The sequence below is a fragment of the Lithobates pipiens genome, unplaced genomic scaffold (genome assembly GCF_037356315.1).
Source record: "Lithobates pipiens isolate NorthernLeopardFrog02 unplaced genomic scaffold, aLitPip1_a1.2 Scaffold_16, whole genome shotgun sequence".
Taxonomy (NCBI): Eukaryota; Metazoa; Chordata; class Amphibia; order Anura; family Ranidae; genus Lithobates; species Lithobates pipiens.
Genome location: NW_027507748.1, coordinates 428,035,253 through 428,061,269, shown reverse-complemented (window position 1 = coordinate 428,061,269; position 26,017 = coordinate 428,035,253). Strand labels below are relative to the sequence as shown.

The 26,017-nt window shown below is 42.5% G+C and overlaps 1 protein-coding gene across 5 annotated transcripts in view; it reads right to left on the bottom strand.

Moving 5' to 3' along the window:
* The window catches only part of DMD (dystrophin), a 3,436,004-nt gene that overhangs the window by 1,343,811 nt on the left and 2,066,176 nt on the right, over positions 1–26,017 (bottom strand). For all 5 annotated transcript variants that reach the window (XM_077482558.1, XM_077482560.1, XM_077482557.1 and 2 more), the window contains one exon: positions 8,067–8,214. In XM_077482558.1, the coding sequence (XP_077338684.1) occupies positions 8,067–8,214 (148 nt within the window). The remainder of the gene's footprint in view (positions 1–8,066; positions 8,215–26,017) is intronic.

Below are 26,017 nucleotides of genomic sequence, written 5' to 3'. Positions count from 1 at the left end.
ATACATTACAGCATTGCTCCACTTAGTTCTCCTAAATTGGCACTTCCTAGCCCTTCTCCAAGTTATGAATGGAGTAACAGTGGAATGAAAGGAAGGTTAGAATATATGTCCGGGGAGGAGAATGTTAATGTGAACCTGCTGTTGCGCAGGTGAAAAGGTTCACCTTAACCACCTCAATACCAATCACTTATACCCCCTTCCTGCCCAGGCCAATTTTCAGCTTTCAGCACTGTCATAGTTTGAATGCCAGTTATTTAGGCATGTAACGCAAATTAAATTTTTATCATATTTTGAGACAGATAGAGCTTTATTTGGTGAGGTTTTTTTGCTAGAAAAAATGTTTTTCCTAGTTTCTATTATAAAATTTAGCAAGGGGCGTGGCTTGGCGCACAACGAGGATGGCAGCACATTAGGTGAGCTCCGTCGGACGCGCGGCCCTACGGCCTGAAAACCCACCGCACAGCCCTCAATGCCGGGTAAAAAGCACTGCAGCACGGCACCCTCTCGCCCCAGACGTGGCCAGACACCCGCTGCAGCAAGAAACATCTCGGAGCTGTTTAAACACAGCTCCGCCATCAGGAGCAGCGCGGCCGAATCCAAGATGGCGCCGACTCCCCTCCATGAGGTGGACCAGAGCGGAGACTCAGACTCGGCCACGGAGGCCCCAGGTAGGGGGAAAACGAAGTCTAATCAGCCCCTGACATATGCGGACATGTCCTGCTTCACAGCAGACATTAAATCTACATTCTCAGCCGCAATCACAGACCTGAAAACGAACCTGGTGGTTCTCACTGAAAAACTGGCAGCCACAGAGCATGCTGGCAAGCAGAGGGACAAGGCCCTACATAGACTGGATGAGGTAGCAATGGCACATGCACAGCATTTTATTGAAATGAACAGGCATTTGGAAGACCTCGATAATAGGGGGAGAAGGAACAACATAAGGGTGAGGGGAATACCCGAATCTGTGGATGCTGACCAAATAGTCCCTGCGCTCCAAAGAGTGTTCAATAGTCTCCTGGAAAGACAAGAGGACACTGTGATTGAGTTTGTTCGGGCGCACAGGGCCCTTAGACCGAGGGGTTTAGATAATGCTCCCCCCAGGGATGTGATTTGCTGCCTCCAAAGTTTTCAGCTAAAGGAGTCCATAATGCGCAAGGCCTGCAGGAATGATAGGATTGTTTTTAATGGTGAAACTATCATGCTGTTCCAGGACTTATCACAGATCACCCTCAGGAATCGCAGAGCCTTACGCCCCTTGCTTGAGCAGCTGAGAGAAAAAGGTTTGAACTACACGTGGCGCTTTCCTTTTGCACTTATTGTAGCCGCTAATGGTCGCCAACATGTGCTGCGATCACCTCTGGACCTACCGGACTTTTGTGCAAATCTAGGTCTGGAGCTTGTGGAGCTCCCGGATTGGTATGCAGAATTCGCCCTCCCCCCTAAATGCAAAAACCAAGTGCGCTCGCCGTTTGCCACTCCGGAGAAGCACAGCAACAAGAAACTGAAATATGGCAAAGCTGGAAGCTCGAAAGTTGGCACGCCAAACCTGAGAGGTGCCCTGGAGCGGGACAGGTCTGGAGAATAATGGACGCGGCTCACTTCACAGCATCGTCACCAACTTTTGCACCTGTTATTTTCTACAAACTGTGACTGAGGATGGTCTGTCGCCATTTGATGGCCTCCTTTGTGATGTTTTGGTTGCCCTGCAGCACCCGTCGACGGACAGTATAGCATCTCGACCCCCCTTTGGGGGGCACCAAACCTAATGCCTCTCTCCTTCACACGGCTCAGTAGGCTCCATTGCTTTACTGGGATTGACCTGTCATCGATTCATCTGCACGAGGAAGATTGACTGGCACCTTGCCCGGGCACACTGGACTGCCCCTCTCAAGACCGGGAAGGGAGCTCCCCAGGGGGCTGAGGCTCATATCTATGGGGACTCAGCTAGCGTTTGCTATATTGCAGCGGACTACTACTCTGCCTTTCAAAGCTACAGGGCCTGCTCGGAGGGAGGCTGGACAGGCAATTTTTTTTTTTTTTTTGGTTTGCAGGTTGTTGACGGGGTTGGAATGCCACCACGACGCTTGGAAGGCGGTGGTTGCTGCGGGGTTTCCGTAGTTTGAGATGTTGCTCAGTTCATTGTGTATGCAGTGCTCTATATATATACATACATGTCTATATGTAGGCGTAGGTGTATGATTTTTAATACAGGGGGAGTTTGGGGTCGGGCGCCTCACTTCGGTGGGGCGTGGGGCCCCACTCTCTCAGGGTTGATTAATGCGCTTAATTAATAAGTTTACATATTAGGGCCGTGCGTCGAGTGGAGATGGCTTTACGTGACATCAAACTCATTTACAGCGTTTAGGAATTTGTGTTGGTTCATATAAGTTCCGAGTTGACGTCTCCCTCTCGCCCCCACAAGGTGCCTTGGCTCTTCAAGGACACCACATAATAGCTGGATAGGGAACTATCTAGTGATAATACTTGTTCTCCTTTTACTATAGCCTTAGATCCTTTTTTCTTGGGGCTTGGGTCAACCCCCTGGAGTAATCTAACTAAATTGCTTGCTATTGCTTCCACGCTTCTATAGCCACCCACTGAAACTGTTATTTAACTTTTTGCTTTTTCTTCCAGTGCACAGGCCCCTCCGAACCACGAGTCTCCTGGCCGCTCACCATGGCCTATACGTCCCTGGGTGCTGCATCCACCGTGATATCGCATAATGTACGGGGACTGAATATCCCTGAAAAACGCACCACGCTGTTGAGGGAAGCCAAGAAGGGTAAGCCGCACTTTGTGTTACTACAGGAGACACACTTTAAGACTAATGCCGTGCCTAGAATTACTGACGCGACCTATACCAGGGCTTTTCATTCCACAAATAACCTAGCCAAATCCAAAGCGGTGTCAACCCTAATTCACAAAAATGCGCCCTTTGAGTTGGCGGAGCAGTTAGCTGACACGGAAGGACGCTATGTATTCATTAGGGGGAAATATGGAGGTACGCCCATTACTATAGCAAATGTATACTTCCCCAACAAAGGACATTTGACGTTCTGCAGGCATCTGATCCATCAGTTAATGGGTTTTGCAACTGGCTGTCTGGTTCTGGGTGGAGATTTTAACATACCGTTGAGCCCACTACTGGACACGTCCACGGGCAAAACGTGTGTGCGATATAAGACTCTCCAGTGTATTAAAAAGCTCTTGCAATCCTTACATCTGATTGATGCGTGGAGATTTAAGAACCCAGACGGACGCGACTACACATTTTACTCCATCCCGCACAAAAAGCACATTAGATTGGACTATCTTTTCATTTCCCGAAATGATCTAGCCAAATTGACAGACGCCCGTATCGGTCTGCAAACGATCTCGGATCATGCCCCAATCGCTCTCACTCTGACCCTGACGGGACCCCCCCCACGGGCGCAATCCTGGAGACTGAACTCCTCCTTACTTACTGACCAGACGTTGTTGCCCAAATTCAAAGAGTCCATTGCTGACTTCTTTGCGCGAAATGACACACGAGATATCGACCCTTTGACTGTCTGGGAAGCTCATAAGTGTACGATGAGGGGAGAGCTGATGAAATTAGGGGCACAACGTAAGAGACTGGAGGCACGGGAAGTACTGGCACTGACCGATCGTATTAACAAACTAGAGACATTGCACAAACAGTCGCTCTCGATAGACTCGGCCAGGGAACTGTTGGACCTGCGGAAAACGCTTCAGCGGCTTTTTGAAACAAAATCTAAACGATTCCTGTTTTTTAGGAAAAGAGTCTACTATGAATCGGGGAACAAAACAGGCAGGACGTTAGCCAGAGCCCTCAAAGAGCAGAACTACAGTAATGCCATACTGGGCATTAGGCAGTCCACTGGCTCTCTGGATATCACTACAGAAGCCATCGCAGGCCATTTTCATGCATACTATTCCAATCTTTACAACCTGCCACGACAACATAGACAACCAGACATGTCAGGCGACAGATCCCAGATTATCGCAGATTTTCTGACTAAGAGCGGTCTTCCTTCCCTTGATAACTCCGATGCAGACTCTCTGGAACAACCGATAGGAGTGACGGAGATTAGGCAGGCGATCAAAGCACTGAAACTGGGAAAAAGTCCGGGCCCTGACGGGTACACAGCGATCTATTATAAGACTTTTATTGATCTTCTAGAGGGACCATTGGGGAAGGCCTTGAACTTCTTGCCCCAATCTACAAAGACGTCACAGGACTGGCTCTCAGCATTTATAACGGTCATACCGAAACCAGGAAAGGACCCCTCGGAGTGTGCAAGCTACCGGCCAATCTCACTTTTAAATCTAGATTTGAAGATTTTTGCTAAAATTTTGGCGGAAAGATTAAAACCGTTCCTGGCTAATTTGATAGGCCGAGAACAGGTGGGCTTTATGCCGGGGAGGGAGGCCAAGGACAATGTTATTAAGTCCTTGCTGCTGATCCACGCTGCGGAAAAGGGTACGGTCGAGGGCCTTCTCCTGTCTACAGACGCGGAGAAGGCCTTCAACAGAGTAGCGTGGGACTACATGATGGCCACGTGTAGGCATGTGGGTTTGGGCACAAACATGTTAGCCTGGATCTCGACTTTATACCGGGATCCCACGGCTCAACTGAAAATAAATGGCACACTATCCGAGAGGGTCCGTATTGCCAATGGAACAAGACAGGGTTGTCCACTGTCTCCGCTGTTATTTATTTTGACCCTGGAGCCGTTCATTCGGTTGATTAATTTAGAGCCCTCCATAAGCGGCTTCCGGATGGCGGGTGGGGAGTTCAAGGTTGCAGCTTATGCAGACGACTTGCTTTTTTACTTGACTTCTCCACACACGTCCCTCCCTAATTTGCTGAATGCTTTTAAACAATACGGATACATATCCAACCTAAAAATAAATTACGCGAAGTCTGAGGCCTTGAACGTGACTTTACCGACCCAGACGCTTATCTCGACGAAAGCCAACTCACCCTTTCGATGGGAATCTCGCTCCCTGAATTATTTGGGGGTTAGGTTGCCTTCGCAGGTCTCCCAGACCTTTGAGCAAAACTTTACGCCCATATTTAAGGCTATCGAACAAGACCTGACGAGATGGCACACGGGAAACTTCTCATGGTTTGGCCGTGCAGCGATCGTCAAAATGACAGTTCTCCCGAGGCTTCTTTATTTGTTTCGCACACTTCCCATCAAGATCCCGAGGCGTTGGTTTCATGCCCTCCGATCGTTGATCATGAAGTTTATCTGGGCGCACAAAAAGCCGAGAATTAAGTACGAATCCTTGATTAGATCAAAGGAGCTCGGAGGACTGGGAATACCTGATTTTCACAATTACTATGTGGCTGCGCATGTGGCGAGAATCATAGATTGGCACTGCCATGGCAACACTAAGGACTGGGTTGCGTTGGAGAGGTCAATCTTTTCAGTACCGCTGACTTTCTCACCCTGGATCCCATGGGAGGCATATCCGGACGACCTGAAACGTCACCCGGTAACCGGGACGACATTTAGGCTGATACAGGATCTCCCCCTACGGACCGAAATCACTTCAGGCAGAGGCCCCTTGACACCACTTCACGACAATCCAGACTTCATACCAGGGCTAGGTAACCCACAGCTTCAGACTATCATTGGAGATAGACCCTTACTAGCCAAGGACTGTTACACACACAATGAGGTGAAAGGCCTCCCAGAAATGAAAGGGGACTTGGGCCGTCCCAGGTTGACTTTCTGGACTTACTTCCAACTGAGGAGTTATTTACAGACGCACTTGACAGGCTTTGAGTCGGTGTGTCTCTCTGGTACACAGGTTATTAAGGCTACCTCGATAGCATATGAGTGGCTGCAGGAGGCTAAACAGCCAATGGGGGACGGACCCAGGAGACGGTGGTCGGAGGACCTACAGGTAACAATCAGTGAGAAGCAGTGGAGGAGTGCCTGTTTGTTAGCTCATAAGTGCTCAATCAGCACTAAAATTCAGGAAACGGCCTTTAAATTACTAACACATTGGTACCTAACCCCCCAAAGGTTACACAGATGGAACCCACAGGTTTCCGAACTATGTTGGAGGTGTCAGAGGGAGGTGGGTTCCTTACTGCACATATGGTGGCACTGTCCGCGGATTGTCCCTTTTTGGGATACAGTAAGGAAGCACATCAGGGAGATGACAGGTACCACTTTGGCCCTGGATGCTGCTGGCTGCTTGTTACACATATCCAGCTGGTCTCTGAAGAGATACAAGCGCTCTCTCACCGTACATCTGCTGAATGCGGCAAAATCTTTAATCCCAGTGCACTGGAAGTCCTCTCTGGTCCCTTCTGTGAAAGATTGGCTACACAGAGTTGTAGACATCTACGAATTGGAAAACACAAGGGCTCAGGCAGATGAGAAAGTGGAGAGTTTCCTGGTAACTTGGCAACCATGGATTATCTTCAGGTACTCAGCGACATTCGCAGAGATTGTCTCAGGTTGAAAAGGGGAAGCACACTGCTCTCTAGGAACGACCCACATCTCCCAAAGCCACGTGGAGGCGACTCCGCTGGCTGTGGGGGTTGACCCCCTCTTTTTTATTCCCGATCCCCCCTTTACCTTTTTTTATTCTTTTCATTTCTCATTCACTTACTGGTCTATTTTATATTCTCACTTCCTCTTCCTCTCAAGGCCCCTTTCCCCTCCTTTTCCGTGCCTTTTTCCGCTACTTTCTGCTACCTACTCTTTATATATCACTCTTCTGAGGCTTTAAGATTTTTCTACTTTTGGTTAAACACAATGGAAATATGTTCTCTGGTTATATTTGCATGTGGTATGCGAATTTTGTATGTTGATTTCATTAATGGCACTGCTGTGGGACTTTGGATGACCGCCTACAGCGAAGTCATTTGGCGAACAGTGTTAGCAACCACACCGTCCTACTTTGGTTCCAGCTCACAGTATGATGTATTCTGGTCTTATAGATAACCTTAAGCTTATTTGATTGTATAGCTATGGATGTCATTGTGTTTCTTGTTCACATTGTATTATTATCGGCCTCAATAAACTCTTTAAAGTAAAAAAAAAAAAAAATTTAGCAAAAATTTTGCTTCATTTCTTTGGTTAAAAATAACCCATCCAGTGCATATTATTTAGTCTGCGTGAAAGTTAAAGTATAGATCCTACAAACTATGGTATATACGTATATTTTGAAATTGACCAATCCAGATGTACTGACTGCCTATCTAATTTATTGAGGCCAAAAATGTCAGGACAGTACACATCACAAATGACGTTTTCTATCACATTGTTTTGTTTTGAAAATGAAGACAATCATTAAATATTTATTTTTTAAATACTGTCACCAGAGCAGTAAAGTGTCATCATATGACTGGTAACAATATATATATATATATATATATATATATATATATATATATATATATATATATATATATATATAGATAGATAGAGATAGACAGATATATTACAAATTGTTTTTTCCAAATGTAACCGGAGCTTATTGCTTGTTACAGTGAGTAACTGATAACTGTTATAAGCAATACTTTTTATGAATGGCATCTATTCGTATGCCATTGTGTACAGTTGCGATACCTGTGATTGGCTACAGCTGTCACATGGTATAGGTCTGTTGTGATTGGTCCCTGTATTATGTGACCACTGTGATCAATCACAGAGATCACAACAGTACACAATTTAATGTCTATGAATGAAAGACAATGTGTACTACTGACACGTGATCCCTGTGATTGGTCACAGTGATTACATGGTACCAGGACTGGCCCAGTACAACAATCAGTCTTCCACAGTGTCCAGTTGACACAGCAGGTGGCAGATCATGCAGCTGTGTGGCCCCTAGGAATTGCTTGAGGAGCACACCTGGAGGAGGTCATATGACATCCACCCAGAAGAAGCAGGCTCTGGCTCCTGAAATCATTTTACAATAGGCTGGGTGGGAAGTGCTTAAAGTACGTAGACTGGAACGGTGTTTGAGTGTAATTCAAGAACAGGGCTCTTGTAGCCAACAAAAGTACATACAAAAAAAGTGATAAACTTTACCTTGACTTTTTCCAGTAATTCATTTAACTGAAGCTCATTTCCTTGCTCTGCTGGTGTATTGGCAATTTTCTCGGCATCTTCTAACCACACTTGGAAATTATTTAACTCTTGTTGAAGTCCATATAAGTTCTTCTTCTCCTCTTCTAGTCTGGAAAAAAAATGGACAAGCTTTTGTATACACATAGCCTAGGGCAGGGCAGCTTACTTTGTTTAAAAACTAGCTACTTTTCAGTTCTAGCAATATATGCTAAAGTTTTTTTCTTGTGTCTTATACTATTTTAGATAGGATAGGGCACGTGCAGAGGGCAAGTGTAGAGGACAAAGCTCTAAGAACCAAAATCTTTACCACCACTATCTCACCTAACAACACAAATACAGTAAGTAGGTTGTGTTAAATTCGATAGTTGGGTAGCATTTTGACAGTCCAAAAATCTAGAGATTTTAAACAATAATTTAACATGCTGTATATTATATTTAGATTCAGTTCATGCTAACACCTAAAATAAAAACAATTAAACAAGTTAACAGTTTCTGTGCATCTCTATACGAATACATGACAATGTGAAGAAAAGGTTTGAGAATGTTTTTTCTTTTGGTGTAAACATCACTCATCTAGAAATTGCACAGTAAATCTTTTGATATAGCCATGGTTAGCAAATTTATATACAGTTACTAATTTAGGATGGCGTTTGAAACATTATTTTTCCATGTATTACACATGTTGTACATTTTACAGTAGATACAGCTGAAACAGCCAAACAAACAGATCAAATACATATGTGGGTTGCTTTAGACCTAATGCACACTGGGTGTTTAGCCCCACTATATGAGTCTCCAGCATTTACTGTAGGTGAAGATGGAAGGTAGAGGTGCACTGTCCAGATCCAGCTGCATGCATTCAGGGCACTATTCTCTGGGTGCAGGCTGCCAAACGTGTGACCATCTATACACAGGCACCTCATGCACCAGTGTACATGGGGCCTTACATGTCAAAAGTTTTTTAATTCTGTTTATTCGGTACTTAAATTTACACAGCTCTGCCATACTACACAGCCTGGTCTGGAAGGTACCTGATTTTGCTACAGTAAAGTACCATTCCTAGGTTTTGTCCATTCCTTAGCCTGTGATTGACCAGTAAAAGAAAAAACAGCAGACTGATAAGCTCATTTGCTCTCTCTTCTCATTATTATAGTCCATGTCAGCATACACATACACCCAACTAAATAGCTGCTTGTGCTGCTTCTCTCTCTCCCAATCTCTGCTGGGATTGGGATTGCAGGAGGTTAACACCAAGTCAAAATCAGGTACTTTTTGCACCATTAAAGAGTTGCATGTGGATGAATAAAACAGTAAACATTGGAAGTTGGAGCTATTGACATTTAAACACTGATTGACTCCCCTGGTGGCCAATTGGGGACACACCCACAGATCACTGTGTACGAGTCAATGTACAGCTACGGCGATTTGCGCAGCTGAGCCAACCAGCCACAGTAGAAGGTGGTTAAATCAACCCAGATAGTCAAGGATGCAGTGTAGAGTGGGGAGACCGAATCTTAAAGTCCCCTAAACGTACGGGGAGCCAGGAGGCATAAGCTAGATTACATCCAGCCATTGTATTTTCCAAGAGAACCCATAGTTTTTCATGGGTGTGTAAGTTCCAATTAACTATGCAGAGAAATGCAGTGGCTTGGTAATATAACGAGAGGTCTGGTAGACCCAACCCTCCATTTTCCTTTGTACGACACATAAGACCATAAGACAGGTGTGGAGATTTCCAATGCCATACAAACTTGGTAAACTCACGTTGAGCCTTAAGAAAGAAGACCCTAGGCAATCGTACTGGGACCATCTGAAGAGGAACAGAAATTTAGGGAGGATCATCACCTTTAGGCTGTTTATCCTGCCGCAACAATTGGCTTTCTCCCAGGCCCTTAAAGCAACATTTTTTATTTTGAGTGCTATGGTTATACATTGTTTTACAAGCTGCTGTGAATGATAATATGCCTTTTCATTTATTGTCCTATATTTAATATAATTTGTTTTCTCAGTGGTACTCTTCTTTAAACTGGAGTATGCATGTATCTTTTTATGTGTGTGGGGTTTTTACAAACAAATATATATTTGTAGGATTACCAGCAAATACGTTAAGCCATTTTCTAATGGAATTAGGAAAGCTAGACAAATATATGCATTTAACAAGCCTGTATTAAGAGTTTACAGAATTATACCCTGAAAATTCCATTATTACAAAATCAATGTAGACTGTATAGTGAAAAAAATAGGAGATGGTTCCATTTCATCTGAGTATTGTGACACTTGCCTGCAGACCTGCATAATTCCTCTTTACATTCTGTTTCTAATTGTATTCTGTGTATAGAGGTAGACAAACAATACTAAAGATTCAGAGGCTAGCTACCTGTGGTAAGGCCCGATTCACACCTATGCATTTTTAGTGCTTTTTGCATTTTGCAGATTTGCACTACAGTCCATTTAACATGGTTTCCTATGAAACAGGTTCTGCTGTGCAAATCTGCAAAATGCAAAAAGCACTAAAAATGCACAGGTGTGAATCCAGCCTAAATCTAGTCCTAACGATATTTATATTGTTAAGAAAACTACATTTATAAGATAGCTTTTGTGACCCATAATCATTTATGACATGGATATACAGTTCGTTCAATTTATATAATATGAAATGTTTTTATTTTTTGGCTTGAAATATTTAATTGTGTTTAAAACCATAGGTCAAAATCATTCTTTGTATAATCCTCTGCAGGACATGTGCCATGTATATTGGTATAGACAGAAGAGGAATACCACTGATCCTTGCAGGCTAACTCCACCAAAAACCAATACCACAGAAATGGAGATGGCAATCACAGTGAACTCAATAAAATATAGAACAGATGCTGGTTGGCAGAGATATACAGGCAACCACAGACCAGGTGCTGGGACCTTCACATGCATCCTTTGCAGTGAGTCATGTGACATCCGACAAATTAAATTCCATGCTGAATTCTTGCTGCTTTTTTATACCTATTGGGGAGAACTTTACAGGAGAGATATTCTCACTAGAATTCATGCAAATACTACAACTTTTACAAAGACAATCAATGGTGTTACACTTGCCCAAAAGATTCCGCAAGATGTAATGTAATGTAAGATAAACCAATGACTAGGAAATCTGGATGCAAGGCTTTACCATGACATTGGGGGATGTCTAGCTTAGTGGTAGGTGCCTTTTCAGTAAGTTCACAGTCAATGGGTACTTTAGTTTAAGGGCATGGTAGCCCACTTTTATCAAAAGGAACAAAATAAAGGAAAGTTCATACATGCACTTGGATGCCCACACAGGGGTTCTTCTCCCAAAAACAATAACAAATGAAAAATGCCAAGCCACCTGGCTCTCTTCAGCAGTTCCACCACTTAGGCATTACACTTCAACCCTCTTGACCATATAACAGGATTCCCGTACAACCACCGTACCTCTTTTCAGCTTGCTGCTCAGGCCTTCCACTTCAGGCTCTCCTCTGTCTCCTTGGAAACACACAGCGTCTACCTAGAAAGCAGCCCCTCACTGCTCTGATCCTCAGACTTGGGTCTCTGGCCTTAGCAACTGCACACCTGCACTCTCTGGACTCCTCAGGAGGGTGGAGCCCAGAACCCTAATCCTGACTCTGATATTAGCCCAGGACCCACCTGCTCAATCAACCAGCCAGACTCCTGGCTGTTCCCAAGACCTGGTCGCAGAATTGGACTGTCCCACCCATAATGCTATGGAATCTCCGGGCTCCAGGTCCCCAACTGGATTTTACAAACTTTGGAGGAAACTGATAAAAACAGATTCCTCCACATTAAATACCCCTGGAGCCCCTCAAACTGCCTATTTGAGAACCCTGGGTGACAATCACTAGGACAGGGAACTGTATTGTCACAATATATAATAAGTTGATTAAAGCTACCCTGTGAACTCAATTTATAAACATATGTTTTGGAGGAGCCAAACTTTAGAGTTATGTCTTAATCTTACAGATCAAATAATGTTATCATTTTGATATGAAAGATTCCACATGTGATTAAGCTGGATTTTATTCAGTCACATGGGTGATCTGTGTCATGAGCATGTACAAGACAGTGAACACTATAATTAAAATAAATAAATAAATAAATACATTTTAAGTGTATTGATAATGTTGGTAATAAGAATTATATGCCAATAAATGTAGACTTTAAATATAATATTTTCCTTAGCTACCACAACATTAAAAAATGTATTCCCTACTAGCTCTTTATTCAACCTATCATAGGCTATTGCTGTCTGTTTCACAACTGTGGAGTATCACTGTCTTTTTGCTGTGCAGACCATTGTCCCTGGGACTAAAAATCTGAGAACCGTCAAAACTTTGACTTGTCACCAGAACACCATTATTTACATATTTTTGGTAAAAAAAATCACAATAAGGGTATATTGATTGGTTTGCGCAAAAATTACAGCGTCTAAAAAATAGGGGATAGATTTATGGCATTTTTATTATTATTTGTTTACTAGTAATGGCGTCAATCTGCAAATTGTATCTGGACTGCAATATTGAAGTGGACAAATTGGACACTTTTGACAAATTTTTGGGAACATTGACAATTATACAGTGATCTGTGCTATAAAAATGCACTGATTATTGTATAAATGTCACTGGCAGGGAAGGGGTTAACACTAGGGGCCAATAAAGGGGTTAACTGTGTTCCCTAGGTGTGTTCTAACTGTAGGGGGGATGGGACTTAATAGGGAAAGAGAGAGATCGGTGTTCATACTTTGTATGAACACACAATCTCCTCTCCCCTGAAAAAAAAAACAGGGATTTGTGTGTTTACAAACACAGATCATGGTTCTCACTCTGTCCTGGGCGATCATGGGTGCCTGGTGGTCATTGTGTCCACCAGGCACTCACATCAGCTCCAGGCATCCGCTGTGGGCGCCCCTAGTGGCCAAAAGGCGATGTGACATAAGGTAACATCCTTTCGCTCAGCCGTCCCTTTCTGCCGCAGTAAAACTTTGGAGGCTGGTCGGCAAGCAGTTAAGTCACATGACAAAAATGAAGAGGGTTTACGGCAGTAATGTGAAATAAAAAGTCACAGAGGCTTAGGTAGATGAAAAATAATAATCATGTCTATGTTTTCAGCATGTTTCTTGCCATAACAAAAATATTTAAAACTGAAACAGTAGAGCTAGGAACCTCTCCCCCTTTTTTGAATGCATCATTAAACTTCCAAACAGAACTCACAAGCTTTTGTTTTCCTTGAAGAATAAAAATTCTTACCTCTAGAGAATCTGAATTCATGGTTTTAGAATTCCCTGCTTTTGTGCCAGGATAATGGGATCTGAACCATTCACTGCAATTCTTATCTCCATCAAGAACAGTCATGCTTTTCATTACTGATATTTTTTTAGCTAAATATTGTTACACTAAAAGATGACTATTACATAGGTGAACAGTTCTTGTACTTTCAGCATCTTATTTTCATCACTATTGTTTTACTAGGTCTTTTGCATTGCAAAGGTAATGTAGGTGGCAAAATGTTTCACTCCACAGTTTATCATTCTTCCATAAGTAATAGATTTCACAATAGAAAAGGTAAAAATTTCCTGCTAATCAAACAACAATGTATTGTTTAAATATTTAGATTGGTAGAATATACTATGTTGTAAAGAACTTGGACCTAAGGGAAAAAGAGGGAAAAAAGTTTACCCCTATTTCTATCCTGAAAAATTACGACTCCACAACAGAGTCACACAGGGGATGATCATGCTTTATTTCTATATACCATAGGCAGAACCTATTCTAGGAGGGCTGTGCACACATACACACCCAGAACCCTGGTTGCTGGCAAGATGTGGACACATGGTTGGATGTCTCCCACCCAGGACCCTACAAAGCCTCCAGACTCCAGGACTCATTGCAGGATTTAACAATCTGAGATAAAACTGCTCAAAACAAACTTCAATGGAGCCCCTAAACCTGAAAGGATGACAACCCTGGGTAACACCAGACTCATCTGACACTGTGACATGACTTAGCCCTGTCATCATATATATATTGTGGGTTCTGGATAGGCGCTATGTCTCCATTTTATTTGGACCATGGCCCCTTTAAGGGGCAGTAGAGGGATTAGTGGACATGGGGCTGTTTTTATGCAGCTAAATAAACATAGCATGTGTGGAGTAATAGGAGTTTCGGGTGCAGTGGCAGCTGGTGTTTTTTTAGGGGGGTGGGGTGGCCAGCGGCACCTAAACCCCCGACTGCTCACTGTCTGCCAGTCAGTCTGGCACTTATCCCATCTATGTGACTGGTGGCGGGCATTGAGCAATGGCTCCTTTGTCCTCTCCTCCTCCTTGCTTCCGTAATGCATCTCCTCCCCTCCTCCTAGGCATCCAATAGTATTGCCTGTCTTTTCAGCCAATTGGGTAAAGGGTCTCAAGACCCACTTCCTGATTGGCCGGGAGGAGGATCAGTGGTACAATAGAGAATATTCATTCGCTATTGCAACACACCTGGGTGGGCTCAGTTTGCATTCTCTGCGCTCCGAGCCCACCCTATTTTGAAGCCTATTAGAACCTCTGGTGCTTAAAAAAGTACCCTCATTGTAATTCATGCATCTGGAGTCCTGCAAGGGGCCAGACACATGGATGGGGGGCCCATGTGCCTTAATGGACAGTCCGCCCAAAACTAAAGTTGTTTATACTGCTGAATTGTTGAGCACTGCTAAGGTCTGTTTCTGCTGGGAAATAAATACACATTCTTTGGACTGTGACAGCCCTCCTGTTGGCAAAAGCCCTGAGCTGGTGAGACATTACCTTGTTTGTTTTGTACTAAAGAATAGCTCACTATAACTTACTGCTGTACTGAAGAAGAGTCATTATTCCATTTGCTGCTGGAAGCACTGTTTTGTTTGTTTTTTTGAGGAATAAAGCTTGTTTCTGTTTATTATAAAGCTGCGCTGGTTCTGCCTGACCCCATGAACTTTATACTGTACATATGCATAAAATAATTCTTGAATTACAGAACTGGGCTTTTAACTAAATACTGTACCCAAAAATAACAATGATGTCACTATAGAAGACAAATTAATGGTTCCATCAATTTTCGAACATTTATTAGGAAAGACAAAATCAAATTGACCGAGAAAGAGGTAGACAACAGGTTTCATTGTCTTTGTATTTTATTTTTCCAGTCAAAAATCATGGCATTTATTCTCATTAGAAGGGAGTTGGCAGAGGCATTGCTTTATGTCCTTGCATCAATCGATAGTCAGCAAACGTAGAACATCAGTATGTGATTTGGGATTAATAGTTTATAGCATAATGCTGTACGTGGGATAGATAGCACTTATACTGTATGCACATTTGCCACTGGAATTAACAATTTGTTCCATCCAAAATAATAAATTAAGAATATGCCATTGTTTTTAAAAGTTAGAGATGACCTAAAACACGCCCTGCTTTAAAAATAGAATACTGTACTTTACAGATTTTGATTTTTTCATGCATTATTTATTTATGTGTTTGTATCATTACAGAACAGAAAACATGTGTTACAACCCATTGCAGAATAGCTTAGGAACATCAAAGGTTGATCAGCATTGCACATCCAAACAAAAGTATGCAATAAGGAAGTATGCAATGAACATAGAAAAAAAACATAATACTGGTTGGAGGTGGGCTTAAACCCCAAATATACAGTTAGGTGGCATTAGGTATAAGTAGTGGAGGTTCAGGGGTTCTTATGTGAAAGAATGGGACGCTTTCTTCCAGCATGACAATTGTAGTGCTGTACCTAAGGGGTCTTGATTCACAGTGGTAATGTAAAGTACCATTTTATGGGTAATTTAAAAGGTCCAACATAGAGTGGGGGCCTGCCTTGACATTTATATCTACAGTAGTTATCAATAACAGAGAAGGGTCAAGTATAGAGCAAATTTGAAATAGAGAGAAGGGGAAAGAGTGGTTGGGAAAAGAGGAGGTGCACCTGGTTGGAACGTAGCAGCAGGAAGAAGCAGAGCACTACTTTGCAGCTGTGGTGAATATTTTATAAGGAAGGCTTGCGGCTCCATTTGGCCTCTGACATAACATTACAGTCTAAGAAGTGCAGTGGTGATTTTTAGTTTTCAATAAGGAGTCATTTATAAGTTAAGGGACGGAAGAGATTTTAAGTATTGTATAGGTATATGGATAGATATTGTCTGAAACAAATAGAGTATGCGAGGGATGATGTTCTGTTTAATTGCAGTGCATTTCCCCACCCAGGATTGGTTCTTGGATGACCAGGATGATAAGCTGGTCTGCAATATCGAAATGAGAGGGGCAAAATTAAGAGAGAAAAGTCAAGTAAGATCCATTGAGTGTTGGGTACCCAAGTATCTAAAATGAGAGGGAGCCCATTTAAATGCAAATTCTGATTGGAGCTTTAGTTTATTATTCTGAGGGAGAGTTAGATTTAGCACTACAGATTTGTGATAGTTGATATGAAAATTGGACAGTTCTCCATATGTCTTGAACTTTTAAAATAAGTTTGAAAGGGTTATTTCAGTGTTACTTATGTTGCGTACACACGATCAGACTATCCGGCAGACTAAGTCATTTTGAGCGCGGCTCCAGGTAGCCGGGACCAGTGAAGGAAGCGCTGCTGGCCCCGTCACCTGGTATGGAGTCAAAGGGGAAGCCCTACGCCAAAAAATCGGCATGGGGGTCCCCCCCAGGTCCATATCAGACCCTTATCCGAGCACGCAACCCGGCCGGTCAGGAAAGGTGGTGGGGACGAGCGAGTGCCCCCTCCTGAGCCGTACCAGGCTGCGTGCCCTCAACATGGGGGGGCTTTGGGGAAGGTTAGCAGTAAGCAATACCAACATTTTGGGCATTCATGCATTATGCCATGATGTTCTATGCCGCCATTTAACTACAACAGGATGCTCTGGGTACTTTAGCTCTTCTAGAGAACTAAAAGTTCTTTTTTTAACAAAACTCCTTGCTTAATAATTATTTTTATACTATATGAATATAATTCTTCTCTTTACAACCTGTTGACATGGATTGAAGCAAACAATACATAAGAATTGTAACTTGTGTCTCTCAAATTAAATATGCCCTAGATGAGACCATGACTAAACTGATACAGAAGCACCATAGATCTACTAATATTCATGAGCGTAATATCTCTTTGATGGGTATTTACATGACCAGTGATGACATTTATCTAAAAACATTTCAGCAATGAAGTAAGATCTATTATCAGACATCAAAGCAATGTACCAGTTGAACTGCAGGAATATCTCTTGGTTTCAAAGTTAAGATTTAATATCTTAAATCAAGGATGGGAACAGGATCAGAATTTATTATCTTTCATTTCTCGCAGGCTAAAATTAAAATGATTAACAGTGATTTATACAACTGCAGAGATTAAATATTACATATTTATCAGTGGTTTCATACTTACACACTCCAATTTCTCGTTTATAGACTGAAAGCAAATAAACACACTGGGGTTAATTTTTCTTACAGGCACATAGACTGTTCACTTTTCAAGTGCAGTTGCACTCTGCAAGGGCATTTGCTCCAGAGCTTAGTAAATGATGGGAAGCTCTGCAGACATCCATCATTCAATCATGTGCAAGCAAACATACTGTTTTTATTTTCCTTGCATGTGAATGAGTATTCATTGAAAAAAAAAGCTTCACCTTATTTACTAAGCTCTGGAGCAAATGTCCTTGCAGAGTGCAACTGCACTTGCAAAGTGCACAGTCTATTTGTCTTTAGTAAATCAACCCAAAATGTCTTCATTTTATGGAACTGCTCCAAGCCTAGTTTGAATGAGGCCATTTTCAGTACCCATAGTACTGAGAATAGGAAAATAAAGGTTTATAGCCAAAAAATGGTCACTCTGGGACATGTATGCCACATATGCAATATAAAAATATGTGTGTGGATGAAAGGAAGGGGCTTTAACAGAACCACATCCCAAAAATTGGTACATAGGTAAACATAAGACAGGATAAAGATTTGAATGGTGCTACATCAATGGATCAGTCTGGTCCAATGTTGTAGCACCTTTTAAATCCATATCCTCACAATAAGGTACCCTGAAGCTCTACAGCCCCTCCAACATGCCTCAAGATAATGCAAAGCTACGGTATATTAGTGTGACCCTTAAAGTGATTGCAAATGATCACCTAGTAAAAAGAAAAACTCATTCAGTTTAAAATATAAATGAAATGCAAAACACTTGGGGGGGGGGGGGGGTCTGGACAAGTCTAATCACTGGAGGAGAGCAGGCTGAGTTCTCAGCTATAGAACTGACCATGGTGTGTTCTCTTGCTTAGTGTGATCATTTGTCAGGATGAGCATGCCAGTAGACAAGATGGACAAACTTCTGTGCTTCTTCACAGGCTAATCTATGTTCCTTCTCATAGACATAGGACTTGGACATATGCTTATGCACATGTGTGCACACAATGGTGTACACACCCATGCGCATCAGTTTGCTCACGAGCACTCATAACAGATGTTGCCGCAAAATGGACTATTTAAACTGTGCCCGTGCACAGGATCAGTGCTGCTTTGTCTTCAGCCTTCTGTGTATCCTGAGACTCTGTGATTCTGTATCCTGACTCCAAGTAGCTGACCTGATTTGCCAGACTACACCTTGAATTCCACCTGCATTAAACTTGGCGTGTCCTCTGATCACTGCATCTGCCTGCTTCATTGCTTCTATTCCTTTGATTGGTTCCTGGCTCGTACTTGTATCCTGATCATGCTCCTTACTTTGCCTCTGCATCTGATCTGCTCTGCACCTTCTTAACATCATGCTGTGCCTGCTGATCTACAGTCTGCAACCAGCACATTCCTTACCTGCCCGCTGTCTCCAGTACCTGTCTGCTATTCTTGTAATTGAAAATGAAATGTTACTTTAAAAACTGTTTAGGTCCCTCCTTGTGGTGCATTTCTACAATGTAAACAAAGTAGTTTAGCAAAATGTTCATTTACAAAGGAATAAGAAACTGTTTAGCATACAGTTAATTAAAATTTTCCTACAAGCTGCCTTTATTTTGTAAATAGCGCAATAAGGGCCTTCACAAAACATAAAGCACACCTTTCAAGGATAAGGGACTGAAATTAATTTTGGAGGGGGTCCCCATTGCATTTGTTTAACCACTTTCTGCCTGCCCACAGTATATTCACTGTGGGCGAGTGGCAGCTGCAGAATAATTGATGTACTGGCATGTCACTCAGCACATGTGCACTTAGACGCATCAGGGGTGCACAACAGCATGATCACATGACATGTGGTGGACACAGCGGATCATGGTGCTCAGTACCCAGCCGCTGCGAGTGGCCAGGGTATCATGTGATGACCACGTCTAACCATAGCGATCACATGATTACATGTAAGCAAAACTGTCATGAATGGCTTTCATTCATGACAGCTTGCTTACTATTGTGAGGCTATGATTGGTCCAAAGCTATCACATGGTACCTAGGACAATCACAGCACCCTGTACCATGTAATTAGCTATAACCAATCACAAACTCACAATTGTAAGCAAGCTATCATGAATGAAAGCCATTCATGGCAGGTAAAACTATTGCTTATAACAAAGCATCACTGTTATAAGTAATAACAGTGTAAAAAACAAAAACCCTGATCTCCCTCCCCCAGAGAAGCACAGTGTCACTTATAGAGAGGATACCAGTGACAGGAGCATATCTTTAAAGACACCTTTTGTGGCTAGGACTTCAGAATTATGATAAGATATGTAACAAATCCCCTGCTGTTAATTATGTAAAGATTAGCATAGGCAGCCTGTCTTGAATGCGGTGTACTAGTTTTTCTTTTTTTTAACTTACTGGTCCTTTTTGAGCTTGGGAATGGTGAAGAGAATGTTGTCCCGGACCTTCTAACTACTGCTCCTGCAATGCTTCCCTTTTATGCCTCTAAGGATTCTTCCAACTCAGCAGCAGAGGAAAAAGTCAACTCATTTTTTGGAGTTTTGGTGCATTGCCACTGTTTTAGAGGCAATCAGAAGAAAGACTGCTGCAGAGCAGCATCAGTGTGTGCTGTAAGAGTCTTCTGGGCCTGAAGCTTCTGGATATGGCAGCCATCTTGCAGTGCATCCAGGCCATGCCCTTTACTGCTCTTTTTTTAACTGAGCCCCAGCATCAGTGTAAAATCCTCTCTTCCTGGTTTACTGTTCTCTGTATGAAAGCAGTGGTCTATCTATAGTGCCCCAAAGCTTTGTCAGAACTACAGATCTAAAATGAACAATGCTCATGAGCAAGGAGAGTGAGCAATGCTGATTGCAGAGCTGTAGGTATGAATAAACAGTAGGCTTCTCTGAATGATTCTATCACCTGGCAGTGGCCTTTATCTACAGCTTACTTCTCAGAAGGAGAGCATTTTCTACTGGTGCTAGGGCTCATTTAAACAACTCACTAAAGTAAGACATTTGAAATGTATTTTTTTGCTGCACATTCAATGTATATACCTATGTTTTGGTAAGAAACTTTAACCACTTCAGCCCCGGAAGGTTTTACACCCTTAATAACCAGAGTATTTTTTGTGATTCTGCACTGCTTCACTTTAACCACTTAAGGACCAGGCCTCTTTTTCAGATTTGGTGTTTTTTTTGCTAGAAAATTACTTAGAACTCCCAAACATTTTATATTGTTTTTTTTCTAACACCCTAGAGAATAAAATGGCGGTCATTGAAATACTTTTTTTTACACCGTATTTGCGCAGCGGTCTTACAAGCGCACTTTTTTTTGAAAAAATGCACTTTTTTGAATAAAAAAATAAGACAACAGTAAAATTAGCCCAATTTTTTTTATATTGTGAAAGATAATGGTATGCCAAGTAAATTGATACCCAACATGTCACGCTTCAAAATTGCGCCCGCTCGTGGAATGGCGTCAAACTTTTAGCCTCAAAAATCTCCATAAGCGACATTTAAAAAATTCTACAGGTTGCATTTTTTGCGTTACAGAGGAGGTCTAGGGCTAGAATTATTGCTCTCGCTCTACCGATCGCGGCGATACCTCACATGTGTGGTTTGACCACCATTTTCATATGTGGGCGCTACTCACGTATGCGCCCGCTTCTGTGCGCAAGCTCGTCGTGACGGGGTGTTTTTAAAAAAAAAATGTTTTTTCTTCTTATTTATTTTAATTGATTTTATTTATTTTTACACTGTTTTTAAAAAAAAAATAAAATGGATCACTTTTATTCCTATTACAAGGAATGTAAAAATCCCTTGTAATAGAAAAAAGCATGACAGGTCCTCTTAAATATGAGATCTGGGGTCAAAAAGTCCTCAGATCTCATATTTGGGCTAAAATGCAAAAAAAAAAAAAAAAAAAAAAATCTGACATTTAAAAAAAAAAAATACCTTTAAGAGGTATGGGCGGAACTGACGTTTTGACGTCGCTTCCGCCCTGCTATGGTATAGAGACGAGTGGGGGCCATCTTAGCCTCACTTGTCTCTATGCCCAGCAGATGGAAGGACCCGATCGCCTCCGCCGCTACCGACGGCTCCGGTAAGCGGCGGAAGGTGCGGGAGGGCGGCGGGAGGGGGGGGAGCACCTCTCCCGCCGCCGATAGCGGTGATCTCGCGGCGAATTCGCCGCGGAGACCACCGTTATCGTACAGAGGACCGCCGCCTGAAGAGATGGACATCTCGGTTGTGGCAGCAGTTGCTGCCGTTACCGAGATATCCCTCTTCAAAAAAATCACGTACATCCCCGGTGGGCGGTCCCCAAGTGGTTAATTGACAATTGCAGGGCCGTGCGACGCTGTACCCAAACAAAATTTACATTTTTTTTCCCCCAAAAATAGAGCTTTCTTTTGGTAGTATTTGATTACCTCTATGGTTTTTATTTTTTGCACTATAAACAAAAAAAGAGCGACAATAAAAAAAAAAAATAAAAAATAAAAAAAAAATATATATATATATATATATATATATATATATATATATATATATATATATATATATATATATATATATATTTTTTTTTTTTTATTTTTTGGTATAATAAATATCCCACATTAATTTTTTTTCTTTAAAACAAATTTCTTCATCAGTTTAGGCCAATATGTATTCTTCTAAATATGTTTGGTAAACAAAATCGCAATAAGCATATATTGATTGGTTTGCACAAAAATTATAGTGTCTACAAAATAGGGAATAGATTTATGACATTTTAATTATTATTAGTTTTTTACTTGTAATGGTGGTGATTTGTGATTTTTATTGGGGCTGTGACATTGTGGCAGACAGATCGGACACTTTTGACACTTTTTTGGGACCATTGACATTTATACAGCAATCAGAGCTAAAAATAGCCACTGATTACTGTGTAAATGTCACTGGCAGGGAAGGGGTTAACACTAGGGGGCGATCAAGGGGTTCACTGTGTTCCCTATGAGTGTTTCTAACTGTGGGGGGATGGGCTTACTGGGACATGACAGAGATCACAGTTCCCGGCCACTGGGAACAGTAGATCCCTGTAATGTCACCTGCCAGAACTGCCTTGTTTACATTTCCCCGTTCTGCCTGTGTACAAAGCAATCACAGGCCGCCGGAGGACATCAAGTCCTCCCGACCTGTGGGCATGCTCCCACAGTGTGCAGCGGGAGTGAGCATGCACGCGCCAACTCAGCCTGCACAAGCCGCTGTACACCTACAGCGATTCACGCAAGAGAGCCATTGTGCCACCATCAAACGATGGCAGCCAGTCTTAAAGTGGTTAAGCATAAGTATTGTTGCAGTTTAACCACTTACAGACCGGACCATTTTGCTGGTCAAAGACCAGACCACTTTTTGCGATTCGGCACTGTGTCGCTTTAACTGACAATTGCGCGGTCATGCGACGTGGCTCCCAAAAAAAATTGACTTCCTTTTTTTTCCACAAATAGAGCTTTCTTTTGGTGGTATTTGATCACCCCTGCGGTTTTTATTTTTTGCGTTATAAATAAAAATAGAGCGACAATTTTGTAAAAAACGCATTATTTTTTACTTTTTGTTATAATAAATATCCCCCAAAAATATATATAATTTTTTTCCCTCAGTTTAGGCTGATATGTATTCTTCTACATATTTTTGGTAAAAAAAAATCGCAATAAGTGATTATTGATTGGTTTGCGCTAAAGTTATAGCGTTTACAAAATAGGGATAGTTTTATGGCATTTTTATTAATTATTTTTTTTTTTTACTAGTAATGGCGGCGATCAGCGATTTTTATTCTGACTGTGACATTGCGGCAGACACATCGGACATTTTTGACACATTTTTGGGACCATTGTCATTTATACAGTAATTCCTGTGTATGCAGTGATTCCTGTGTAAATGACACTGGCAGTGAAGGGGTTAACCAGCGGGTGGCAGTGTAGAGGTTAAGTGTTCCTAGGGGTATGTTACTAACTGTGGGGGGCTGGGCTTTCATTTAGTGAACACTGATCTCTGCTCCAATCACATGGAGCAGAGATCAGTGTCACTAGTTGCTAGGCAGAATGGGTAAATGCTGTTTACACGGCATTTCGTCCATTCAGCCGTCCCGTGAGACGATCGCGGGTATGCCCGCGGCGATCGAGTCCGCGGGACCTGCGACCGTACTCACGGGGGTCTCGATCGGCAAGCGAGCGCGCCAGTGCCGGTGCCGGAACGCTCGCGATGGCAGGGCAGCATTGAAGATTGGACATACCTGTACGCCAATATGCCTGCCCGTGCCATTCTGCCGACGTACATCAGCGTGCACCGGTCGGGAACCGGTTAAAGCAGTAGAAAACAGAAAAAAAACAAAAAACCTTCTCCCAGTGAATTAATGTCATAATGTGCTACTATACATCATATACTAGCACATTATGAAAGACTTACCTCAAAACCAAGCCATCCAGCAGCGTTCTGTCACTGCTGACCGGGCTTCTATTTTTATCTGGTTTTCCAATCAGCCACCGTTTGATTGGCCGAGCAGCGATTACATCACTCCTCATCATACAGATAGTGGTAGTTGCTCATATACTACAGACAGATATTCTGATATAATGTATTTGGTTTTATGTTTTACGTCCTGTGACCAATTGAATATTGTATCTATTAGCTGCTGTATTGTTAATAGATTTCCACTGCATACTCTACTATACCATCTAGTTTGCTATGGTAATTATTCTCCCTAAACCACTAAAGAGAGTAGTTACAGTTTTGTTTTGATGCATTTGATGCTGACCTTTGCACATCAAGACCAGCTTTATTACATGCCTAGAACTGCTGAATGCTTTAGCTTTTAAAACACACAATAGGCTGGAGGGGGGGGGGGGGGTAGATATTGATCACAGTCATGAAGGGCTACATGCAGAGTTTATAGTGATTTGGCCATTAACCAAGCAATCTTAGAACATGTAAATTTCAGTTTACAGGGAATCAAACGAAAGGAGACTGTCTACAAACACATGTCAACAATGCCATCCTCCTTGCTGACCTCTAGTGTATTTCAAAACATCTTGACCTTTATATTTAGGCCATGTATCCTGCTTGTAAACTTTAGGATAAAAGCAGCACATGTACTTCATAATCCTGGAGTCTGTATCTGTTATTAGTTAAGCAACAGGAAGAATTTTAAACCTCCCTATATCCTACTGTAGTGTACAAAATACACTTTAATGGTATTTCGGGTAATCTGTTCAGAGTAAACATATCTCACAACCATTTAAAACTATTTGAAATCTCTTCCTGGGAGATATTGATACAGCTGTATAGATTATACATTCCAACAGAGCTCTGTGAAAATCCTTGTTTCATATCAATGTTTATCCTTCCAAGTGATAATAGAAAATTACATGGTAATATTATTCTGGGTTGATGATAAATATAAATATATATGTAGCGGCCATAACCCTAAATAAGGCGGCCTTGACTTTTGGGCTTACTGGTTACCTCCGCTTGGCTTGTTCTTCCACGTCTAGGGGTTCCCAGGGTTAGTACCCAACAACTTTGGATGCTGACACCATAAAAGTCCTTTAGAAAGGTTTTTATTGGCAGGGGTAACATTCAACAAACACAGTCTCGTATGGGAACAGAGGTCAAGGGTGAATAAACTCAGGCTTGAACTGCTAATCACCAGAAAGTCTCTAATACAACCCAGAGAGTAGCCACTCACAGCTGGGTGCTTCAAGGCTGAACAAATCTCTAGCCAGAGATTATGGCAGTCACCACTTTGATCTAAAGTTTACAAAGTCTTTGACCTTGAATAAAGCTTTCAACCGAAAAGGAACAGGAACCCTTTCCTCAGTACCTGGAATGTTCTCTGTCTCCTCGGCAGTACTGGAAAAGCGAGGATCCGTTAGTGTCCTTGACAACCCAGCAACCAGGCACTTCTTAGGATGCCAGCTTGTTGGCCCTCCTCTAAAGAGTCCTCCCCTGATCGCTTACATGGTCTGTGGTGCCCCTCCAATTTGAGAGCACACCTTGAATCCTCCTTCGGTTACTGCGCATCGGACCAGCTGGTTCCAAGACTCAGAAACAGATGGATCCTTGCCCCAGACCATGCGGGTCTAGTGGTGCTAGTCAAACTGACCATGTTGCGAGGCAGCACACGCTCCCGTGACTGGGACCCCTCGCGGGGCTACCCCGGTCCAGCTCCAGGAACAGGCAGCTATGGCCTCACGAACGAACTTTGAACATGTGACTTTGACATCTTAAGTACCCTTCCCCAGACTCCTCAGCGGGGCCAGACACACCCACTGATTGGCTTCGGGGAATGCTGATACCTAAAACGTTTAACCAGGCCTGGTTCTGGGCCAGTCATGTGTACCTAACTGTACACATGACCAGGCAGAACTCTAACAATGCCCAGTCAAACTGATGCCAAAGTTAAACCTAAACAACCAGCCCTCAGAACCCCTTTACTGTTC